The sequence below is a fragment of the Lycorma delicatula genome, chromosome 8 (assembly GCF_047948215.1).
Source record: "Lycorma delicatula isolate Av1 chromosome 8, ASM4794821v1, whole genome shotgun sequence".
NCBI lineage: Eukaryota > Metazoa > Arthropoda > Insecta > Hemiptera > Fulgoridae > Lycorma > Lycorma delicatula.
In genome coordinates this window covers 121659057-121686223 of record NC_134462.1, presented here as the reverse complement: position 1 = coordinate 121686223, position 27167 = coordinate 121659057, and the positions used below count along the sequence as shown (strand labels likewise).

Sequence of the window (27167 nt, the reverse complement as noted above, 5' to 3'; positions counted from 1 at the left end):
GGATACGCTTTATAAAATAAATAATGGTACAATAGCTTGTGAATGTACACAAAGCGTTAGTAATTAACAGCTAAAAACAAGAAATATATTGATTAAATATGTGTTTTAATGAAACAGGTTAAAGAATTACGAATTATTTTTTGAAATTCAAACTTGTTAAGAAATTAATATAATTTTTAATGAATCTTATAAGTATCATTTCATTACATCAAACTTATTGTAAAGCACATAGACTTCTAACACAGCATATCAATTTTATATCAGACCCTAGCGATACTATTTGGTTGGATTTGAAAAAATAGATATTATAGTGGCGGGCAAGAATTTATATAGAGTCATACTCATAAAAATTAGCAATATATTTATTTGTATTTAATCTTAACGATGCTATATAAAGAAAATACTTTCTACTAGCCCGTGACAACTTTGTAAATGGGTAAATAAAAATTAAGTAAACTGCTGTTATATTTACTAAATTATAAAGCTGAGTTTGGTTTATTTTAATTAGGTGATCAATATGACCTTAATTTTTTTTATTTGAAAAAGTAATCCTAAAATTGAAGAATATCGTGAGAGAATTAATGAAAAAAAGGAAAAAAAGTAATTTAAATTGCTAAAAGTATTTACAACAGTTCCACATAGAATACTGACTTTCTAATCAATAAGTGTTAGTGTAGACCAGTTAAAATTTCTAACATAACCGGTGACTTTTCAACAGACTAGTTGAAATGAAAACCTCATCTTTCCAGACAAAGGAAGTTAGAGGTGATCAAAACAAGGTACTAACTACATCACCTGTTGTATACTAATGGCTGCAAAATAAGGAACTTTGATCCATTATCTGTGGCTGTTATCCATTATCTGTGATCCATTATCACAAACGTTATCAACATTCATACCCATCAACTAATGGACTAGATAATATATTGTTATTAAATGACGGAAAAACTAATTAGTCTATCATTCTTCTAAAGGGTACTCAACATTTTGTAAAAGCCGATGACAACATACTTATTATAGTACTTACAGTAAATGTTAGAATGATTACAAACACATTATTTTAGTACGATGATGTATTTTCTGTAACAAACTGATTTAAGTACTGCATAAACTTTGACAGTTTATATAAACAAAAGAATATATACATCAACAATCCTTAAATAAAAATAGCAGATCTGCGTATCAAAACATTATTCCACATCCAATAATATTTTTAATAGTTTTAAAACTACATGAGATATTACAACAAAAAGAAAAAAAAGACTTACCACCCAAGGAAGGTATTAGGATGGGCAGTAAATAGGGCAGGATCAACAATAAATCGTGTACCATCAACAACAAGTGTTACTCTTTCTTCACTTGCTGGGGAACTAGTAGATGTGGTTGTTGTCTGTAGACTTTGTTGGGACATCTGATTTTTAGCTGGGCCTAGGCTGTGATGCTGTGTTCGAGACCTGTATTAAATAGAAAACATATATTTAGTATTTCATGTAATTAACCACAACTATAAACAAAACATTCAGCCCAAATATTTGTAATTTGAAAAAAAAATGTTTGAATGTTTTGAATTACAGGCTTTTCCACATATCATTGTATACTTTAGAATGAAGAAACTATTATGTATACTAATGTACATAACATTAGTTTGATACTTAAGTACAATATCAAATGAGATTATAAATGATCAATGAACACCCCTATACTGAATAAATAAAAATGCAGTGTTATTGTAAATATCACCTAAGAATTACTAATCTACAAATCTTACCATATACATATTAAATTACATTTTTCATAGGATCATCAGCCATTTAACTGATTTGATACTTATTCTCTGTTTCTTTCAGCTCATTACCAATATTTTAACTACAATATCATTATTATTATTATTATTGCATGTCTTTGGCTAACAGTGTAATAAATTGCATCAGTCTTTCTCTCAATTTTTTTCCTCTACTTATCCACATACTACCATAAAACTAATTTCCTGATGCAATGTACCACAGTAATTCATCATATTTTTACAAGATTTGCCAACATCTATCACTTCTTTACTCTCCTACATATTCTTAAAATTTCTTTATTTTGTATTTCATAAACCCACCTAATTTTAACATCCTTCGTTAACGGCACATTTTCCAGCTCTATTCTTTTACATTCAGCTTTTCCTATTTATCACATTTTATCATTAAGTACTACACTCCAAATAAATATTTTTAAGAAAATCTTTTTAAATTTTAGATTTATAATATCAGTACACTTCTTTTGATTTCAAGCCTTACTTCATCCAGCCTTTGCTATTCTACTATTTAATACAGAATTCTTCCACTTCTATTCTCTTATATTACAAGTGCAACAGAAGTACCTCCCACATTTGAAAACATCACTGGGTCTTATGTGGTGGAGATAACAAGATGGACGAAGTCTCGCTAGTTAATGGTGGTACTACCATTTTTAGTCACTACTATGGCTTAGAGGGAATATCATGGCTTTTTTTGTTGAGGCATTTATCAAAAATAATGAATTGAGATCACGACTAAGCGAGCCTTTCGTATATGCTCAGTCGACAAGCCGCCATTCCAGATAGAAAAACAATTTTGTAATGGGTTTCTAATCTCCGTACAAGTGGATCAATATTGAAAAGAAAACCATATGGCAGACCTCAGACTGTTACAACGCCAGAAAGTGTGCGGACGGTTAAAGCATCCATCAAGCAATCTCCAAAACATTCTGCACGAAAACATGCAATTGCAATAGGGATTTCTGATCAAAGTGTACAAAGAATTCTCACAAGGAACTTAAAATGCATTCCTATAAAATTGTAGTTGCGCAAGAATTAAGTGAAAGGGAATGCATTGATCATAACAGTTTGTGTAATGAATTTCAGCAGCAGATAACCCCCCTCAGCAGCTGTTGTGTAGTTTAGCAATGAAGCACATTTTTATCTCTCTGGCACTGTAAATACAAAATTTTTATTACTGGGTCGAGATAAACCCTCACAAACTTCACCAAAAACTGCTGCAAAGTCTTCACATCACTGTTTGGTGTGCAGTAGGACAAATTAGCTTATATGCCAATAATAAAAAAAACTCATTTAGCTTTTTTTAAAATTAGCCTTCAAAATGTGGGAGTTACTTCTGTCATGTATTAATATTTATTTTCACTCTAATTCTTCTTTAGGTTACATTTCATCATGCTTTATTAATTTTCAAACTGAATATCTCCCCTAGCAATAAATCAATCTTATTCAGAATGTCTTTAAATTCATTTTTAATTTTTGGAAGAAAATGACATCACTGAACCTTACAATTGTTATTTTATTTTTTTCCTTTACTTAATACATTACTTCAACTTACAAGTTGAAAATCTGTCAATAGAAACAGCTACAACACTTTACCTAACACCTTTCTGAATAATAGACTGAATTACTTTCTTCATCTTCTACTCTTACCAATGCTATCTGTACAGATTGTATATGTATTCTTCCTATACCACAGTTAAATTTTCTTTGTAACTTTAAACATTTTGCATCTTTTATTATTATTAAATGTTTTCTCTAAATTTACATAAACATCATGCATTTACATAAACAACTGAATGAGCACTTACGATTACAAAATCTAATACAAGATATGCTTAACAGAATGATCACAAGATGGAGACATCAATGAGATACAAATATACAGAATTAGAAACATTCTTCTACACTTGCACAAAAAAATTATGGTTATTTCATAGGCTGGTTAGGTTATGTTTATAAAATTTAGAAATTCTCAAGAAGTGCCTATGCCCATTCCAGAATTGAGGTAGTAATGCAAATCCTATGTATAACTGTTGAATTCTATTGATGGTTCAGGCTGCCCTTCAAAGAAAATAGATAGGAGTAATGTTCAGTAATGCCGACTTTATATAGCTAGGTTAACCCAGAGGAAATTTAATCAATTAGACTCATAACGTATTCCACATCTGTCTAACTATTCTGACTTAAATCCAAGCTATTTTATAAAGTTAAGTATTAAGTAATGGTTCTTAAAATGTAAAAAAAAGAAAGTTAAATATGCTAGCGCTTTCTCCCTAAAAGGTAATAAGGAACCATAGATTAACCATTGTTAATTTTAAGATAATAAAAATGAGGAAAGTTTTAAAAAAATAATTAATTTATGATTACAAATAATAAAAATCATTTCATTTCTTTTTTTTTATTAAATCAGAAGAAATTTTAAAATATGAACAAATATCAACTAGAACAATCGATGTTTGTCAATCCGTCCTTTAAAAATTTTTAATTACGTATTTTCAAGAAATTAATGTACTTACAGAATATAACGTGGCATATTAAAAATGTCTTGTCAGGTTTACATATATAAACATTTTACATATACATTAACAATAAAATCAAAACACAATATACTTTAACTGTAACATGAGGAAGAAAAAGCATGATGGAATTGGAAAATATGTCATTATTGATAAACTAAATAAACATACAAACAATCTATTGTCTAAGACTGTTATCAGTCACAGTCTTCCACTTAAGATATTGTAATTCTATTTTTACATTAGACAATAAAAATTTCAGAGCTAAAAAAATAAATAATAAATTTTTCACACTTATAAGCACTGTATAAACTGCAAGAGCCCTTAGAAATTAGTCATTCATAATTAATTACACACTTGATTAGAAAAAATATAATTTGAGAGTTGTATTAGTAATATTTCATAAATTAAAACACTATTTAAGCATTAGCAATAAACTGTCATTTTGTTTTCCTTTACAACCGATGAGCAATTAAAATCTAAAAAGTAATTTTATAAACACCTAATTTTGTAAGTACATATTACAGCAAAGTAAAACATGGTACTCAAGGCGAGTACCATGCAGTAAGGCACTGCTTTTAACATCATTTGATACGTTAAAATATTATTAAGTTAAATATTATTAAGAGATATTAGTAACAATTACACTAAACGCTCAAGAGATGACTGCACTATTTTCTTATCAATTCTCTGCTCACATGCCAACTTTCTGTTATTAATAAAATTTGATATCAAAGAATTTAATGTAAATTCAACAAAAGTCTACTGCTTATACAGATCAGCTTTACTACGTTGTAAACTCTTCTAAATATTGTCTAAAATTACTTCCTTTTAACTTACAAATTTACCAATTGTTAGGGTAATTTATTCACAAACAATATTTTTTTAGATTTACTACTTTGAAAATTTTTTGGTTAGACATATTGTAGATAAAATGTTCAAAATAAACAAGTTTATAATTTATTTAAACACATAAAGCAATGAAGTGGGCAATTCAAAAAGAACTTTTCAACTTTAAAAGTAAACAAAAATTTATTGAGATAACTTACAGATTTGGTTGAGGTCTCATTGCATAGAAAATCACATCAAGTTTGTCTCCCAACATTCACTTTGGTTCGATATGGCTTCCATTTGTAATGCAACATACATCCCACCTAAAATCGATTTCATTTCAGACTTCAGCCGCAATTCTGGTGTTACCTTTGCAGTTGTGATGTTAATTCAAAGTCTTAGCTCCACAAGACCAGCAGGCAAAGGTTGTACATAAACCCAATCTTTAATGAAACCCCACAAGAAAAAATATAATGGGATCAAATCTGAAGAGCAAGGTGGCCATACAACTGATTAATTCCCTGATCAGGTATAGAGTATTAATAAAATCTCAGACTTCTAGGCAGTAGTAAGGTGGTGCCCGTCCTGCTGATAGAAATGACATTCACCTTGGTCATCATCATCATCTAACTGAGGAATTAGACAATTTTGAAGCATATACAGATGAACATCATTTACGGTTGCCTCCTAGCAGAAAAACAGGTCGTACAGTCTTTGTTTGCTTAGGGCACAAAACATATTGACCTTAGGGCTATCACGAATGTGCTGCAAAGTTTTACGAGGGTTTTCACTACCCCATATTCAGCAGTTATGGGTGTTCACCTTGTTACTGATGTGAAACACTGACTCATCATTAAAAATTACATCATCTAAAAGTGTATCGTCATCTGCAACTCCATCCCATCAATTTTACACAAAAATGCAACCCAGCAACTTTGTTGTCAGTTGTAATGTGTTGAACCACAGTTACTTTGTATGGCTTCAAGTGCAATCATTTACAAAATATGCAACCAAACAGTCATTTGTGGAATGCCAGTACCTGTGATGCACTTTGAGTTGATTTCTTCAGACTATGTGTAAGCCTTCTCTGAGTTGTTCAACTGCACCACCTTCAGGGAGGCATGGGTATCCTGATTATTTATTTGTTTAACAGAACAACCTGACTCAACAAAGGTTAAATGCAAAGAGTAAACTATGCCTATTCAGCACCAGTAATTGTATCCATTTTTAACTACACTGTTGACAGCGCTGGTGGCAAAATTTGGTATTAATGAACTACGTGTGTCAAAACTTGATGTGTTTTGTTGTGAAATGAGACCTCAACTGAATTTATAAGTTATCTAAATAAATTTTTACACACACACACATTATATATATATATATATATATATATATATATATATATACACACACACACAGTGGATTCCAGTTAATAAGACTACTGGTTATTTGGGTCGGCCATTTAATTGGGGCATTTTTGTTAAAACAGAAACATCATATTTGTATAATTCATGTAAAATGACGCCAGTTTAACATCCAAAAATGCCGCTTATAAGGCCAACTAGCTCATACGTTTCTTTCTTTTATTTCTAAAATATCACAATTTAATTAGTGATTTAAATTGTTTGACTGTTGTGTTGAGGGAGGTAACTTCCTTCTATCACTGGTCTGCACAGTACATAGTGCATGACGACACAGATGAAATCATGCAGTTATGACGAAACAAATGTTTTTATTTTCTTCATTGCAAGTCCCATTGTTAACTGTGTATGGTGCTGTTGTTATCATTTTTCCATAATAATTTTTAATCATTCACGGGTCTCTCTGCTACAAACACATCACATTATCTGGCTCAAAAAGCCAACGGATCGAATTATTGTGCTTTGTTGCACAAATATGTCTCGCAGTGACAAATTAAAAGTTCTTGTTATTGGTAAAGCAGGTAAATCATGATGTTTTATGTGGATTAGAATGGAGAGTTTATCTGTGCAATACTATTTTAATAAAAAAGCCTGCATGACGAGTCTAATTTTTCATGATTGGCTAAGCACTTGGGGCAATGAGTTACAGAAAAAAATCAACAAAGATTTACCTGTTTATGTAGATTTATGAAACACTCAAACTGAGTTTCTGCCAACGAATAAAACAAGTTTAATTCAAGTGCTTCACATGGAAATAATAAAAAATTAAAAATTTATTTACCAAAGTAAACTAATAAGTTACATTTTACAAGAAATCAAAGGAAATACGTTGATTTCCTTGGCTACTGCTAAAGATGTTAGTGCACATGTAAATTTGTTGCAGGCTATTCAGTTCATAGCCGATAGTTGGGATGAAGTGAAAACCAGCACTACCAGAAATTGCTTTGCCAAAGGTGGTTTAAAAGTCAATGCAAAATCAATGATACTGAAACAATCGATGCTGATAATGTTGTTTTTTTTGCAACACAAAGTTCAAAATTTTCAAGTTTACAAATACAGATGAAAAAATACAATGCTATGATGAGAATGAAACCGGTGATGAAGAAATAATTAAAAACTTTACTGGTACTCAACAACTGGACAAGACTGAAATTATGAAGATGAACCCAATGTCAAACGTGTATCTACACAAGATGCAACAAAATTCATTGAAGGACTTCAGCAGTATTTTATACAAAAAGGAAGCCGCTAGAAGAACTATGACTCTGTGCAAAATTTGTAGAACTTGAAGTATTAAAAAGGAAACGACAAAATAAAAAGATTTTTCAAAACGTTTAAACAGATATTAAAGTATTTTTTTTTTTATTGTTCATAAATAGAAGATTACAACAACACAGTGATGCATTGTACCAGAACAGTCTTTCTTTTTAAATGCAATAGGCCTGTTTTTGTATGTACCTATGTAATGTAAAAATATATTTAACGTATTGTATTTTTTTAGCCACATATTGTACGAGTATTTAAATTTTTATTATGTTGTAATTTATAATATTGTTCATGTAATCTTAATATTAGAAATAAAATTCAGAGTAGTAAATTGCTAATTCGAGTTTAGTAATTAGAATAAACCTGTATATCCTTGAACATAGCTCCTCATTTTTCATTAATATCACTTAACAGAGCCAGCCGTTTATTAATAGGACCACTTAGGCCTGGTCCCGAAGTGGTCTGATTATCTGGAATCTACTTGATGATTGATATATATAATCTACCTGCTTAATTATCTGGAATAGATGATGTGTGTATGTGTCTATATATATATATATATATATATATATATATATATATATATACACACACACACACAGTAAGTCTGAAAAGTTCCTGAACTAAATTAAAATGAAAATACAGATTTAAAGATAAACGAATTTACTCACATCAGCCCTCTCTAGACTTACATAGAACCCTTCCCTAGTTGTACATTCACTACAGCGCCAGTAGAGCCAGTCAAATGCTCTGGAGAAACCACTTTGTGGGATCACTTTCAACTGCTCAGTGCAAGCCCTTTGGATGGCCAGAATGTTGTCGAAAAATCAGCCTTTCATCTTCAACTTGAGTTTCGTTAACGGAAAATAGTCTACTCTAGCCAAATCGGGTAAATAGGGGCTGAGTGGAATAAGACAGTGGTTTGATTTGTGGTGTAATAACATGTTAAAACTGTTGCCATGTGTGTCAGGGCATTGTCGTGCAAGAGAGTCCAACTGCCCGGATCCCGGTACTCAAGCTGGATTCGACGAATGTGACACATCAGACATTTCATTACTTCCAAATAGAATTTAGAATTCACGGTTTGACCAGTTTGGGTAAATTCATAATGAATCACGCCCTTTGAGTCAAAGAAAGCAATCAACATTGTTTTCACTCTTGATTTTTGCTGCCTGACCTTTGCCAGTCTTTGTGCTCCAGGACTCAACCAAGCAGCGGATTGACGCTTCATTTGAGGATCATACATGAAGCACCAGCTTTCATCCCCAGTGAAAACTGTTGGCAAAAGAAATGGGTTGCTACCGACAGTTTCTACAAAGTCTTGGGCGTAAGAAAGATGCATCTGTTTTTGTTCTTCGGTCAAGAAGTGTGAAGCGAAACAAGAGCACACCTTTTGGCAGTTCATTTTTTTCTGTTAGAATTCCACGTACCACATCTTTACCTATATCCCTTCTGCTGTGGCCAGAAGGGTAATATGAGATTGTTTGAACAGGAGCACGCGCACTTACACAACATTTTCGTCGTGAACAGCTATTGACAGCCTCCTGCTTCATTTGTCGTCATCCAACGACTCTCTACCATCTTTAAACCTTTTCCATCACATGTATGTTGTAGTATGAGATGCAGCTTCATCACCCAATGCTTGCTGTTAACATAGAATAAGGTTCAATAAAAGATTTTTGAAGTTGAACACAAAATTTTATCATGCTTCTCTGTTCCATGTCGCTAACTTGCACAAGGTTACATGAACACAACGTATGCGGCTGAATATAACTCGAGACTGGAGTGATAAAACGTGATGAAATTTTGTACACACTTGTCAGACATCGTACTATATATAGTTCCTTGGTTGTACGAGAGATGGCACTACTTATATCGACTATAGAAATTTAGTTCGGCAACTTTTCAGACCTACAGTGTACATTCAATAGTGATATACATAAATTTTTTAAAATTCAAATAATTCATCAACAAATTGACAACTGTGCTAATTAAATTAAAAAAATAACAAGTTCACCCACCAAATGAATAAATGGGTTGTTATATAAAGTAATGTATGTTGTTATTTGATAATAATTATAATCAAATGATTGCTTGAAATTTTCCAGTAATATTTTAATTTAAGATTATAACTGGCAATTAAACTAATTAATTATAATTACGTTAATTAACTATAATAAATTTAATATGATAATGAATAAATATAGTATGATATCCAACTGTTAAATACGAAAAAAGTCAATAGATTCAAACATAAATAACATATCAGTTTTAATATTTTTAGAATCATGACAAATTTTTAATCGCCCGGAATAAAATTCTATATAAGAAAATAAATAGAAAAAAAACTAGAAATAGCTTTAAAACCTAGAAAATTAAACAAAAACTTACAACTAATATAAGTTAAAATTTCTTTTAAAAAACAACCTATCACAGCCGTAAAATTAAAATTTAATTAAAAATAAAAAGATTTTAATAAAGTCCAAGAAGGATGTAAAGGTACACCAAAGATTGGGTAACGGTACCCCCAAGAAAGGTACTCGGATAACGAGAAAAGACTAAAAAATTAAAATAAAAAGCTAAACCTAGGTTAAAAACTAAAATATTAAAAAGCTAAAACTTAAAACTAATAACACAGATAAAATAACACTAAAAAACTTAAAACTAGTATAACTATCATAGTAGCAAATTTAATAAGATAAAATTTATTTAAAAGGAAACAAAGTAAAAAAAAATATATACAAAATTTAAATAAATATCAATAAATTTAACGAAGTTTGAGAGGGTGTAAAAGACCACATTAAAATAATTCTTCAGCACTAAAATAAAAAATATATAAATTTATAAATTTTTATGTAAAATATTAACACTTTGTAAAAATATTAACACCCAGTCTAAAACTTTCTGATTATTGCCCAGAATTTGGCAAATGTTTCTATGTAATTTAAATTTACGATGCAACACCGCAAAACATATGCAATCCATAAGTATATAGCGCACAGTCATGTGACAGTTGCATCGTACGCATTGTGGTGCATGTCCTGTTGACATCAGGTACTAATTTGTGACTGATATGTCCTAATCGCAATCGACAGAGAAACACTACCTCACGACAAATTTTTCTGCATGAGGTGTCCCACGTCAACACAGAATCTTTAATGTGCTGGAGTTTGTTATAAACAGTAGCTGTCCAGTCACCTTGCCAGTTTGCTCAAATAGACTTTATACAATTAATAAAGTTATCAGTAGCAACACGAGTGGTGAATGGTGGTTGATTACATGTGTTTTTAGCAGCGCAATCTGCACGTTCATTACCTGGAATTCCTATGTAGCTACGAATCCAACAGAAACTCAATTGTGTGTTAGGATTCACAAGAACTGTGGTAATTTGATTTGATTTGCATGGCATTTCTCCCACCACCACCCCATTCGATTGCCCTAAAGCATAAGACCGAATGTCTGTGCCACAAACGGCTACTGAGCCTCGAATCAGTTTAGGGATCAGTGTCCTAACTAGCTCCTAGAGCTAACCTAATTGTGTGAGTGAACTAAGCACGGTGCCACACACCACTTGCTTCTTGTCCCACCGCTCACTTGTCATATATTCTAAAATGGATAAATGCACTCCGTCAACTACCAAAATATATGACATTCAATAAATTAAATTTATCATGTCAAGACAGCAATTCACTGCCACGCCTAGATTGCTGAATGCCAGCAAGTACCTGTCCATCAATATTAAAGTGCTTGGAGCTTTAATTGGCTGATGGCCAGCCATAACTCTTGGGTAGCTTCCCACAGCAGTGAGGTAAGAATCTTTCCCTTAAATAAACTACTGATGCCAGTTAAACAAAATAACAGCATCAAGAACTGCAGTAAAAGCCAAGTGATTCGGTTGCCCTTTAAGACGAACAAAGTAAGATGCTAAAAGTTGGTCACATCTATCCCAAAGTGATAGTTCACCGCAATCAACAAGTATGGTAGTGACAGGGCTTGATCAAAAAGCAGCTGTAGCAAGATGGAGAAAAGCATGATGTACAGCATCTAACATCTTCAGTGCAGCATTACATGCTGAAGAGTAGGTGATACAACCATAATCTAAGTGCGAATGAACTAAGGAATAATAAAATCGCAACATATAAGAGTAATTGGCTCCCCAATTGGTGTTCCTAAGGACTTGCAGCATATCTAAAAGTTTGGAACATTTTGTTTTTAATTCCTTGATGTGTTTGACCCAAGTAAGGCGGCTATCAAGAAATAAACCTATAAACCTGATATCAGGAGAGATAGTAATTAGCTTTCCATTCAGAAAAACTTGCGGGACTTGCAGCCGAGAAAAGACTACACATTTTGTTTTCTCAGGTTGTGTGGACTCCCTTAACACGGATCTTATTAGATGGCTTACCACCAACTGTGTTTACTCCTGCCCATATCGGTAAAACTATGGGGACAGGAACTTTCAGAGGGATCCCACTGTTGGTTTCACTAACTGTAGCTAATGACTTTCTGTTTGTTTTAGTCAGCTCTAAAATAGTGGCTGTAAGTGAAGTAAGTTGGTCAGATGACATCTGAACACGTTTTTTTAGCTCATTGCAGGATCCACATTGCTGATTGCCTACATTTGTAGGAACTTGTTTTGATTTAGTGATGGCAAAAGATACATCTTATTTAACCAGGTTCCATGAGTTAAATGTCTGTTTTATATTCTCTACGTGTAGCCAAAAATGATGAGATTCTGAGAATTACCTTTTCTTCTTAAAAGTAGGGCAATCTTGGGTGGGCTGTATGTGAACCACTGCAGTTTGCACATTTTTCATCTTCTTGGAAGTTGGTGTCATTGTGGCCTTCCTTAGAACATTGAGCATAAGCACAGATCTCTGTTTTCAAGCAAGATGTTGTAGTCTAACCACATCCTTCGCATCTGAAACATTGCCGTGGGTTGGGTCACACCCGAATCGACAGGTAACCCACTTTAATCTTCTCTGGTGGTACCAGGAGATTGAATGTCAGTATAAGAAACAGTTGGTTCTTCCATTCCGTTCTGCCGTTTCATTATATGCTTTACTTCTACAACATCTTGGGAACAAAGCTCATCAGCTATTTCAGTGATATCCATATCTAAAAGGTCTCGGCAAAAAATTACTCCCTGACTCGTATTAAGAGTTTTGTGGCACTCTGCACTGATATTTATACCACCCATATTACAGAGACGTAAGATAGATCGACTCTGTCATTAAATATTTCAATCAGAATCAAGCCATCTCACAATTTTCTAATGTTCTTCGGGGAACCACGTGAAAAGTTGTTATAACTTTTTTAATCAAGAAAGGCAAGACTTTTTGGAGGGAGCCACCTTGCCAATTATTGTGGAGAACAACGAATCTGATATTTTTATATTTAAGATTTACTGCAGCAGTGCAGTGCAATGTGCAGGATTTAATGCACTCTCTTCTACAGGCTATTATCCTCGAAAGACAAAACTGAACAGAGTCTCTTCACTAGATTAAAATTGGTGTTTTTTTTCAGATGGATCACCAATCATCATAGGATTTATTTGTGGATTTGAAATTTTGGTTACACGAGTACCGGCGATATAACAGACCACTCCAGCAGAGCACACCCGTACTAGAGCTAGAACTAAATACAAAATAGTATTTTGTATACTATTCACCCAGGTGCCCAGAGGAGATAGTTCGATACTCACTACAAAGAGTCATTCACCCATCGGCATGATAGTTTCCACCTTGGGTTACGGTTGTGTTTCATAAGGTGTCGCAACATCATCAAGTATATATGTAAGAATAGTGTAGAATGTTGTGTAGTTGTGTAAGGGTATAAGCTGTAATTTGTGTCACTACACAAATACACTACACTATACCAAGAACACTTTCTTGGTATAGTGTATATGCATAGTGTAAAGTGTTCTGCAGCTCATTGTGTAATAGGAAGAAAAGCTGCAGAGGCTAGGCAAATGGGACACCAAACCCCAAGTCTTAAAGAATAAGACCCCGTTGGAGATAACAAAAAAGATAGAGAAGTAATGGTTATCAAAATGTAACACTAGTAGAACTTTTCATGCATGTTGTAGAGTACATTTCCTGAGATTATTATTATACCTTTTCTGTTTGTGAAAACATTTCATTGACTGAAATATGAGTTCATATTTCAGTCAATGAGAATTTATCTTTAAAAATATCACTCTAATAGTGGTTATTTTAATTTCTACATTTTCTTTTTTTAAATTCATGAAAAAATAAATGGTTTTATTTTTTAAAATTAGATAAATCTAACTAAAATTCTTAAAATGATCAACCGGTTAAATATCTTATATTTGTCAGCATAAAATTGACTGGGAAATAAACTTATTGCATAACTCTTGGTTTATGTATAACTGTAAAAGAAGATTTGTTTGTAGATCTAATCTGAAAAAAAAATGGAAAGTACGATTTGTTTCTCCTCAAAAGTTAATGAATATTTACAAACAGAAATGTACAAAAAAAATCTTATTTTTTAATTCAAATAAAGCGACTGTTATTATAAATGACATTTTAGTTTAATTAAAAATAAAATATTTTAATTACTATACTACAAAATAAATGTGGCATTAAGAAAAAATTCAATGAAATTTAAAATGGAAATGTTGATGAAATTTCAAATTCAACAAACTAAGTGTGGAATGAGTGATCTTGACCCTATTCTAAATATAAAACATTCCTCTACATTACAACATCATTCCAATCTCAACTATACATGTAGAGATAAAAAATCAAGTTTATAAGCCAATATGTTAAGTTCAGGGAAAGAGAAAGTTTTGAGCAAGTGCTAAAAGATTATTTTATCTCTTTGTGTAATTCAAGTTGGATTATGATTTAACATTTTATAATATATATTCTCTAAATAGAACTGACCTATTTAATATGTGTAAGTATGATTTCAGGTGTATAACACAACTACAAAACCATAATACCCTTTATACATATATTAAAAAGGACATTACATACTCCCACCCTTATTTTACAAAACGAATACATCTGACCCACAATAAAACCACAGGGATGCAACCCACAAATATAAAAATACCATACTGCTTTTAATGAGATCTTTTATACTTTGTGCAGATAGATAGCTACGGAAATGGAAAAAGTAGACTTGTTTCAAAAACATTCAAGAGTGATTAGTTAACTAACCGGCTGGAAAGTCACAGGGCACAGTTAGTTACAGAATTAAAATCTAGTTGAACTAATGAATCTAAACATTTATTAATTACAGTAGAAAAATTGAGTAATTTACAACTAATAAAGAATATACATTCTACACTAATAGCTATTTTTATCAGTTACTGTTAGGCCAAATCACTCTAACGGGTCCTGCTTTATTTAGATAAATACGATACCATTATATGTAACACAACAAAAATAACTGTCAAAGCTGCTTTACTTATACATAAAACAATTCACAAATGCATGATGACCTAGCAATTATCTAATAAAAAAAAAACTAACAATACCTGTTTCTAGGTGCTGAATTCATAGGTTGTTTTGGCGAAGAAACTGAGTGAGACCTTTCCAATACAGATCTACTATCAGCAGGGCTGCTTGACTGCCTCTGAACCAAGCAAGGCTTTGGTTTTGATAACGAACCGTAACTGGAATGCATAATAACAAAACTTATTCACAAAATATGATTTGTATAACACTATATTAAAATATAGATAGAAATACTACTTCACTATAATAAACTGCCACTACAATAAGAGATGAATAAATGTTATTAGGTAATCAGTAACAAATAATATTTCAATTCTACATGCTTCTACAAGCTGTAAATGACAGATATAATGCTTGTTATCTTGCATCTAATTCACTACTTATCCTTTTCTACGTTTGAATAATAATAAAATACACATGATAAATAACATTCCATTCGATAAACAATATAATATACCAAATATAAAACACAGTACAGAATTATCTGTCTAAACTAACAAAAAACGTTTTCCTTGTAGAACAAAACAATAATCTAATGCCATTTTAGATTAAGTCATTCCAAAATATATTTAATTAATAAATAAACAATTAACTAAACTGATAAATATTAAAATATGTAGGACATCATACACCTAACATACAAACATACATAAAAGCAGCTTCTTATCCGTGGTATATTGTAATAAATTTCAAGAATTAATTTTTGTTAAAAAGTAATAATAAATCCAATTACCACCACTGACATATTTTAACAGAATTCATACAATAAAAGTCGGTTGACATGTCACTCATTTTAATCTGATTACATCTATCTAAACTTTATAATTAAATGTTCTATGTAAACAACAATCTTTATGGGATACAAGCAATATGAGTCACAAGCCATTCCTGAAAATTACTAAACTATTCCCAAATATAGCAAGCATCCTGTGCTAGGCTAATAGGAAAAATAATTAATGAATTGGTCTGCCAGCCTTTTTCACATAGCAGAATATAATTTTGCAAATTATCAAGCAAACTCCAATAAAATGCAACTGTAAATCAGCCCTACAAGAGAATGTTGAATAATGAACATCATTACTCTAACAGAACGCAACTCAGCCTCATCATCCTACAGCTCACGCACTTTGCTGTCTCATAGCAACAAATGAAATGTGCCCCTATCCATTTAAAACAATCCACTATATGCAATTTTTCCATTTAGAACATATTTAAACAAACACTTCTTTAAATCAGAACATAATTATACATTACAACAAAGATCAGATCATGAAATGTCAGTGTAAAATTTCATAATAAAAGGAAGTATTCACAAGGAAGAATCAATGAAAACCATAAAAAAACAAACCATTATCACAGCAGCATTAAAAAGTAAAAAATTAACAAATAAATATGAAAAGTGGGTATAGTCCACATCAAGTGAATAAAATAAATAAATTTTGTAAAAATAACATTAATGTGAAGACAATTAAAACTATCATTAAATTAAATTATCATAGAAGATAATTTATTATCTTCTATGTGAAGATAATAAATTAAAACTATTATAAAATAAAATAATTTTCAAGGGATTATTAATTGATGTACACATTAAACAAATATGCAGAAAATACAGTTCGAGTTAATAATACTTATCAACATACGAATATCTTTGTGTAAAAGGAAACTTAATTAGAATACACTTTAATCAGTAGATATTTTATTAAAAATACAAACAGAAGCCAAAATAAAAATACAAACTTCTCATAAACCAAAGTAAAATGTTCTGTAATGCCAAAATGGTTCTTTAGCCTGGTTTTTATATACATTTTTTTTAACAATAAAGGAAATATTATTTTTTCCAAGCAAAGGTCAGTCATTAAAAAAATTAAATATATGGAAATCATATTTTCAAGTACCAAGTAAAAATCTTAAACAGCTCATATTTACCCCTTTTATATTAACTCACTCTTGGACTATGTATATGAGATTGATAGTACAGAAGGAACCTTTTTCAGTCGAATTTGAAGCACTTCTGCTTATCCATTCACTCTGAAATTTTGCATACAGGTTTGCTCCTGATAACACATTTTAGCAACATTTTTAGTTGCAAGTGAAAAAAAATGCCCCTTGAACTTATGCAACCTCGTTTACATGCATGTTTTAGTAAGTTTGGATCTAAAATTCACACACTTTGAAATAAATAATTTTACCAAAACGTAGTGCTATACCTATTATAACAACTGAAATGATAACACGCTATTAGTTTTATAAACAAGTGAGATATACATTAGGATAATTCAGTATTTACTACAAATTCTGTACAATACTGACCAAAATTCTGGAAAATTTAGTACTTTTTTACCGGATTCGAATTTTCGGATGAAAATCTCAAAAATGGTTAGTCCTAGTGCTCTGAAAAATTTGTTCGACCCCCTTTGACGATATTCCATCTGCTCCCAGTGGTACCCGTCGAATGATAATATTTTTAAGTGCCCCCGGGACACTGTTCGAAAATTGTTTGGGGGGGGTGATGGGGTGCCACCATAATATCTCGGCAATCATTTGTCTGATTTTCACGATTCAATCGGCTTATGTATCAGCAGATCAAGCGGTAACTGTATAAAGCATCAGGTACACTGTTTATTGATCAGATCTTGGTTATCCGGAGTTTAAATCGTTTAGCCCTATGTTTTGACTGCACTCACCACACCAACCGTAAAACGTACCAATCTGATCTTTCGCTAAATACTCTCAAACCTGTGCGCCAGCGCAGCTGTAAATTATAATAAACTTATGAAGGCTAAAAAGTAGAAAATAAAAAATATGTAAAAAAACTTTTTAAAAACCACTCTTATAATAAATGCACTAAAACGTAGAAAATTAAAAAAAAAATTGCATTATTTTTTATATAAAAAATATTTTTATATTAAAAAAGAAAAATTTCTTGCTGCATTTAACTGTTGTTATAATGTAAATAAAATGCAAAGTTGACATCCCTCCAATAAGTATTCCTTGTTATTATTACAAGAATACTGTAAAACAATCCTTACAAAAGTTCCACATCTGAATTATTTTAATATCAATATGATAAAATCATTCACTAAAATATACTCTGATCAAATTAATGTTAAATTACGATTCCAAATTTAATTAAAAAAATGTTTCTTACAAAAATCTAAAAAAAATTATTTCTCTAGGAACTTACTCCTTAATTATGTTAAACTGATTAAATGAATTTTTTCTTTAATTAAATAAGAATGAATGGCAATTAAAATTTAAATACGTAATTTATACAAAATGTTTAAATAATAAAAGAATTCCATTATTTCCTAAAAAAAAATAGATCTAATATATATAGTGGAATGCTATTATCTATATTGATTAAAGAGTAGGTAGCACTGCATGAATTCAGCTCTTATTACACATTAGGTTGCAATTAAAAGACTGTGTTTAGTCCACCAGCCAGTCAGCAAACATTATTTTATTTTGGACAATAAAACTAAAGAATTCCTCTAATAAGATACCTAGTTATAATAATAATATATTCTACTATGGAAACAAATATAGAATTGTAAGTGTTCCGTTCCACGTCGAGCAGTCCGGTGCTGCGATCTAGTGGGTGCTAGCGCTCACCGGCGATTTAAGCCGTACGATCATTCTACATCAGAATCCCGCGCAGTGCGGTCGTGTTTTCATTTCAGTCCAAGGAGACTCATAGTTTCTTGATAATGTTCAAGTTCAATTATGACTAAAGTGTCATACATTCTTAAGTTTAATGTAACTATTGTAATTCAATCAAAATGTCAAGGGTGACAAGAAATTAAATATAACAATTCAAGAACATAGCGTTGCTTCATTTCATCATCTACCATCTCATCAAAAATACAGTCCACACTATCTCTAAATTCTACCAAATCTATTTATGGTCGTCTGGGCTGGATCAAGTGGATCGAGGTGTCGCCGGATTGGTCGAAGGATTCACAGGCAGGATTCGTAATGTCGGATCAAGCAGTATTTATAATTTATTTATAAGCAGTGTTAAATAAAATTATTAATGTTTCACAAAAACCGTGCGAACACTAATTTCATAGAACAATGTATTTAAAATATATAACAGTGAATAAACTTAATTATAATCAAATGGGTTGTTAACAGGCAGTTACTTGCAGGACTAGAACGACAGCAGGTGTATGAAGCATACTTCAATACCGGTTTTGGTAAGATAACTTGTTAGAACTGTTTGGCGTACGCACCTCATGCTCGCAGTTCAAGTTTCGTATTGTTCGTCGACCTGAGGATAGGCCGATGCCAACTGATAAAATCGTATCTTATATACATTCAAGCTATCTAGTTCATTCAACTTTAGTCATAAACAATAATCTATCTAGTTCATTCAACTTTAGTCATAAACAATAATCTATTACTTTGTATTCAACCTTATCTACTTTTACGTATAATTTCACAATAATTTCTTATAAATTTAATATTATCTCTGCTAATATTGCAATTCCAGTAAAAATGAAATTGAGATTTAATTAAGAAACGAGGTATTATGTGAAAAATTGCATAGCAAAATTCAAAATATTCATTAATAATTTTAATTCCGAATCAGATGATTATGATCTGTTCAATATAAAATTCAATAAACTATTAGAATACGAAAAAGCATTTTTTGAAGTTCAATCTGACACAGAATTGCTTAAAGATGCAACAGATAAAGATTTAGAGGATAGGGGTATATATGATAACATTTTTGATAAACTTAAATTAAAACATAAAAAACTAGAAAATCTTTTCAAAATTTGAGACGCAATTGAATCAAATAAAATAATTAACAAACCCAAACCAATTACATTAAAATTTATACAAATTGAGCCCTTTCACAGTGATGCGAGAGCTGGGCATAAATTTGTTATCTTTTTAATAGTTTAGTCCATAACCGCAAAGAATTTTCTGATTTCAAAAGATTTTACTACCTTACAAATTTCTTAAGCGGTAATGCTTTAGATGTAATAAAAGATTTATCAGTAAAATCTGAAAATTTTGAAACTGCCACAACTCTGAAACTTGACTCGTTATGACAACAAACAATTAATTGCAGTTAAACATGCTATGGAAATTATTAATCTAAAACCATTAAAAAAGGAAAATTCTGAAAATTTATCTAAATTCATTGTCAAATTAATTCAAATCTAATGCATTGAAGAATCTAAATATTGATTATTTATAATTTATTATAATACATTTAATTACTCAAAATTTAAATTTGAATATTTTAAACATTTGGGAACAAACAGAAGATAATGAATTTCCGAAGATAGAACAACTAATTTCTTTCTTAGAATCTAAGCATAAATTAATTGAATCCACGGACACAGTTCAAAATAATTAAAAAGCACAGCCATCTAATGTAAACTTTGCGGAAAAAATATGATTGTTAAAAACTTAGTTCTAGTAAAAATGTATTTTATGTAAATAATTCTATGTGCGCATTATGTATAACTAGCAACCATCAATTGTATAAATGTGATAATTTTTTTAAATATGATATTAATGAAAGGAAAAAATTATGTCTTAATTGTTTAAGTAAACAGCATATTGTGAAAAGTATCCAAGCAATCATAAATGTAAAAATGCTCACGAAATGAGCAAATTTTACATAAATGTAAAATGCCCAATCAAGCTCCCCCGACTAAGAACTACTAACAAGTCTGTTTTACTTGCAACAGCTGTAGTTAATGTCAAGGATAAACAAGGTAATTTCATTCAAGCCAGGGATTTACTTGATTCTGCTTCGATGATTTCATCTTTGTACTGAAGGGTTTGCTGCTAAACTTGGGCTTCAAACCAAACCTGTTTTAATGCCGATCTCAGGTATTAGTAATGTTGTTACTAAGTCTATTGATTTAAATATTAATTCTAGGTATGAAAATTTTAACTTGAAATGTCATAAACTGTCATCTATTACAGGTTTGTTACCGAATGACTTTATAGACGTAACCGACTGGGAAATTCCTGTCACCTTTTTCTTGCCGATCCTTATTTTAATATCCCTGGGCAGGTCGATATTGTTCTTGGAGTTCAATATTATCTTCCTCTGCTTAAGCCTGTCCAGTTAACTCATAATTCTAATCATATCATACTTTAAGAAACTCGTCTTGGTTTCAGTCTCTGGTCAAATCCCTAAACCTATTCCCTAAACCTATCCCCACGGAAAAAATAATTCAGATCTAATATCACTTCTTGTTAGTAATGAACAAATTTCCTCTCAAATAATCATTCTGGAGATTTGAAGAGATCGAAGATCGTTTAGCGATTAAGGATGAATCCTTCTGCGAAAAGCATTACGTTGAAAATACCTTTCGTGATGACCAAGGCAGATTTGTTGTATCTCTTCCTTGTAAGGAAAACTGTACTTTAGCAGATTCGTATGAGGATGCAAGGCATCGTTTTAATTTGTTACAACATAGATTGCAGAAAAATGCTGCTCTTCTGTTATCTCTTCTGTTTATTTAATAAAGTTAAGTGTATTTTAGGTATAAGATTTGATTCAATCCATTTTTGGTCGGATTCTGAAGTAGTACTTTATTAGTTGTCTTCGCTTCCTAATAGATGGATGATATTTGTCGCAGAGTTTGCGAAATTTAAGAGTTAACTAAGGAATACTTATGGAAGCACGTTCCTTCAAGGGATAACCCTGCAGACGTCTTGTCATGTGGTTGTATACCGGATGTATTAACCTCGTTACAACTTTGGTGAAAGGGTCCGTCGTTTCTGAAAAAAGTTTTTTTCTTTGATTTGTTTAAATAAAGGCCATTCTATTAATGAATTATTAAAAAAAGTTACGTACGATTTGTACTAGAAAATTTAATAAACTCGTTCACATGGACAAAATTAATAATTCTAATTTAGATAGCAATAAGCCTGAAAGTAATACCTATTGTTCATTGAATAATCAAACGAAAATACACTTTTATCTAGCCATATACATGGTAATCGTCATTCATGTAAAATCTAATTAGATTCTGGTAGCCAGGCAATTTTTTGTACATATAAATTTGCCTAAAAATTGGGGCTTAAACTCATTAAAAATGATCTCCCCGTTTCAAGCATAAATAACTCATTAATCCAAATACAGTGTTACAGTTACATTACACACTCTATATACAAACTTTTCATTCAAGGGTAATGTGCTGTTTTATCTGATACATCAGACAATCTTCCATCAACCGCATTTGACATTTCTAATTTTAATCTTTCTCCTAATATATTTCTAGCAGATCCCAAGTTCAACATAGCAAATAACATTGACATACTGATTGGAGCTCAATTCTATTTGAGTCTTATCTTGCCTCGGAAATTCATCTGAAATTCCAGATATCCTATTACTCAAGAAACTAAATTAGGATATATACTTAGCGGTCGCCTTCCTAATAACGTTAAGAGTAACAATACTGTTGCATCTTTTCTAGCTCATATCACTCATAAACATCTCTCAATTATACTCAAGAAGTTCTGAAAAATTGAAGAAATTAATACTGATGCTTCAGTTAATGAAATCTACATGCGAAAAACATTTTCAACCCAACACCAATCGAAATAATCAAAGCAAATTTGTCATGCTGTTACCACGCAAAATGATAATTCAACTATCCGACTCTTTTGTTAATGCTAAAAATAGATTTTTATCATTAGAAAGAAAACTAACTAATAACACCAACCTTAAAAAGGACTACTCCGTTTTCTTTCAGGAATATTTAGAATTAGGTCACATGTCTTCATTCAATTCCAATGATTCCATTGATTAGGTCACTCGATTCCAATATTGTTAATTAACAAATCAATGTGTGTTATTTACCCCACCATCTAGTATTCAAGTCTTCAAGTCCAACTACTAAAATTCAAGTTGTCTTGGATGATTCAGCTAAAACCACTAATGGTCCTATTTCCATATTGCTTATATTCAGGATCCGCAATTACATCATTACATCTGACATAGCTAAAATGTATCTCCAAGTAATAGTTAAACCTAGTGATACCAATTTACAATGTTCTTTGGCGTGATTCTCCAGATCATGAAATAAAACATTTCGCATTACGAACTGTAACGTATGGGACCACTTGTGCAACATATTTAGCCGCTAGATGTCTAATTCGAATGGCTAATGAAAATGAAAATGATCTTCCTCAAGCCTCTAAGGTCATTCAAAATGATTTTTACGTTGATGATCTCAGAACAGGTTCAGATAATCTAAATGAAGTTATTCAATTAAAAATTTACATTTCTAAATTATTACAATAATGTGGTTTTCCACTTCATAAATTATTTTCCAATAATCGTACTATTTCTTCTTCTGAACACAATTCTTCCATTTGTTCAAATTAGGAACAGAATTTACGTACTTTGGGAGTTCTATGAAATAATTCTTCAGGCACGTTACTTTTCCAAATTACTCATTCTAATGATTCTAAAAAACAAACTAAACAAATATACTGTCCTTTATAGCAGGTGTATTTCATGTTTTAAGACTCATTTGATCCTATCATTTTCTCACAAACATTTTATGCAATTGTTATGACAACTTGAAATTAATACCCGAAATACTACCCGACACATTATTAACACAATCAATTTATACAACCGGTTGCATTTGATGGAATCAATTAAAATAAACCGATAGTAGAATTAATTCTATTCAAATACATGAATTCTCTGATGCCTCTATAAAAGGCAATGGCTGTTGCATTTATAAACAAATTGTATACGTCAACCACACAATTTCTTCTAATTTACTTTGTTCTAAATCAAAATTAATACCTTAAAACAAATTACAATACCAAGACTTGAACTTTGTGGTTGTTTACTACTTAGTAGTTTATTATTAAAGATAATAATAAACAAAATTTAAATGGCCGCCATTTTTAACTATTAAGTTGTGAAAATATTAGTTTTATAGAATTATGTTTTATCGTATAAAATATTAAGCCCTTTTATCGTGATCAAGTTGATATTTTGTTCAAATAGGTTGTATAAAATATTAATGTCTTAAACATACATTCTGATGAAATATACAGAGATTCTACAATAGCACTACATTGGATTCACGGACAACCATCTAAAATCGGAAAGTATTTGTCAGCAATAGAATTTCTGAGATTCAGAAAAATACTTCAAATGCTAATCGGCATTATATCAAATCCTCTGATAATCCAGCAGACATACTGTCTATAGAGATTGTAGCCCAAGTAAATTACTTGACTTGTCATTTTGGTGGCATGATCCTCAACGGTTTTTACAATCTTCTTCCCCTTGGCCAAAAGATAATATTACTTTTAATAAAATAAATATGAATTCTGAATGTTTAATAGAAAAACGCAAAAATATAACATCATTTGTATCTACTGTTGTATTCGATTATGCAGAACTATTTTCTTCACTACACACTTTAATTCACACATTTAGTTTCTATTTTAGATTTTTTCATAATGCTAAATCAACTCAACTAAAACTGAACAAATCACTGGTTCCCCGACTACAAAGGAATTAAATCATACTCTTAACTTTTTTATTCAACAATTGCAACACGTGCACTTTAGTAATTAAATAAATATCTTAAAAACAATCAAACTATTTCTAATCGTAGAAATCTTATATCTATTGATCCATTTCTGAATAATTTCGGCTTAGTTTGTGTAAGAGGCAGATTCGTAAGTTATGTATGTAATTTATCTGTAATTTTTAATCGTGTTATTATCAGTAAAATTTCATTTACATTGGTAACTAAAAAAAAACAAAATCATCATATGATTTTTGGCAGGCAGAAATATTAAGCGCAGGGCTATTTAAATTAGGTATTTAAATGAGGTTATTTAATTTTTAAATAAAGGTTGGCATCCCTGCTAAATTCTCACTCTTTTTGTTACTCGTTAGCTCAGGTTGGCATACCTGCCAAATTCTCACATTTTTTGTTATTCTTATTAAATGAATTTTTCTAACGGTCTATCGTTAGAGTTTAGTATCAGCCATCAGTGACTGATATATTTAACAGTCATGTGTAATTAATTTATAACAACGTTACATATATGAAGCGTAAGTTTGAATATTATAATAAAAATAATTTGGGATATAAACCAAAGATTTTCATTTATTTCAATGAATCGGCGAATAAAATAATACTTAGAATAACTTAAACCCGACTGAGGTATTAAGCCAATGCGGCAAATTATTCGACAGAATGTATTCATAAGTTTAAAAATATATTTACTAACACATTTTTTCCCAATAATGCAATCGGTACAAGAAAATGCTAATGTAAAGTACGTAAAGTAATGCTAAATGTAAAGTAAAATGAAAACTTTTTTCGGTTTTAATTTTATCCTTTGAATTTTTTCTCATCTTCATCATAAACAAGAAACCTTACAAAAATCATTTTTTAATAAGTGAAATGGACACATTGATATTTTAAGTTACTAGAGTATTTTTTCTGAGCATCATTTGGCAAATACACACAGCATTAATTGTATCAAAGGCTAAATTTCTAAACGTACATAAAAAACTACAAAAAATATTACAAATTAAATGTTAGGTTTCACTAGTTAACATCGCTGATGTGTTTTTTCATTGGATAATTCAACAATATATATCACTTCTGAACATATAGAAAATTAAGCTAAAAGTTTCATGCGATTAAAAAAAAAAAAATAGCGCTAAAAATAAAATAAGTAAAAAATCACAAATAAAACAAATATTTCAATCCTGGGATAGAAAAACCTTAACATGGAGTTCAAAAATGTTAACATAAGAGGTTACTGATGAATAGAAGCAAAGGAATTAAACTTTGGCAAGATCTTTTGGAAAAAGAAGAATACATTATTACAAATGACAAGCCATAAGTTTATGTCTATCAATATCTCCTTGAAATGAAGTAACACAATGGAAGAGTACAAATTCTCTATGACCAAAAATATTTTGTATTCTAAGCCAGCCCTACTCAATCGTTTTGTTAAAAGAAAAACTTTTAACAATTTTAAACAGATTGAATTTATAACTGCTACGTACTTTTCTTTATACAACAAGATATGAATCGTCAGCCAGTTTCTATAAACATTCTTCACATATTTCATTTTAGAATAGGAAGTTTCATAACGATATACTGATGTGAGCAACATTTGTGCAAATTTTTGTAGTCATATATTTTCCAGGCACTAATTTCTAAATTCTACATACTTCTTTCCCTCCCTTTTTTCTTTAAAAATAACCACCTGATTCGTTTTGTTTTTGCCAATGAATTTGTCAAATAGTCTTCCATAATCATATCCAAATGTAGCAGGTCATCTAAGTGGCTATTTCTAAGCACCAGGGATTTTCTAGCAGCAAGAGACAATTCTTAATAATTTTAACTCTTTAAATCTGCTTTAAAATTCCTTCAATAAGGCAGATAAATAACTTGAAATGATTGTGTAGGTATCTGAACAAATTGTAATACCGTCCCTTGGCTTTTGTTAAGGTTAGAAAATGAATTGGTATTTGGCTTTATAATTTTCATAATAAATACTTAGTTTCTCTTCAAAGGAGAATATTTCATCTGCCATTTGCAAAACAGTTATATTTTCACTTTGTAAAGCAAGATTTAGATCATAAAAATTGTCTGCAATGCCAAGTAGAAAGGCTACAAAAGACCACCATCCATTATTGTCAAGCTTGCTGTAAACTTTATTGTTTTCTTGAATGATTAAAATAATTTCACGAAGTAAAAAAAAATCAATTTTCCTCTACTGAAGTATGTAAAAGTTTATCACCATAATTACTGTTAATTTCTTCTAAAAACTTTTCTGTGATTTGATTCTGTGACTTGAATATAAT

The 27167-nt window shown here is 30.8% G+C and overlaps 1 protein-coding gene across 3 annotated transcripts in view; it reads right to left on the bottom strand.

The window, feature by feature from the left end:
- Positions 1–27167, bottom strand: part of mri (BTB/POZ domain-containing protein mrityu) — a 68125-nt gene that overhangs the window by 30702 nt on the left and 10256 nt on the right. For 2 of the 3 annotated variants that reach the window (XM_075374058.1, XM_075374059.1), the window contains exons 3-4: positions 15343–15480; positions 1269–1454 (exon numbers count right to left, since the gene is read on the bottom strand). In XM_075374058.1, the coding sequence (XP_075230173.1) occupies positions 1269–1454; positions 15343–15480 (324 nt within the window). Of the gene's footprint in view, positions 1–1268; positions 1455–4317; positions 4406–15342; positions 15481–27167 lie in introns of those variants that run through there. The other variant, XM_075374060.1, reaches the window with a different exon arrangement.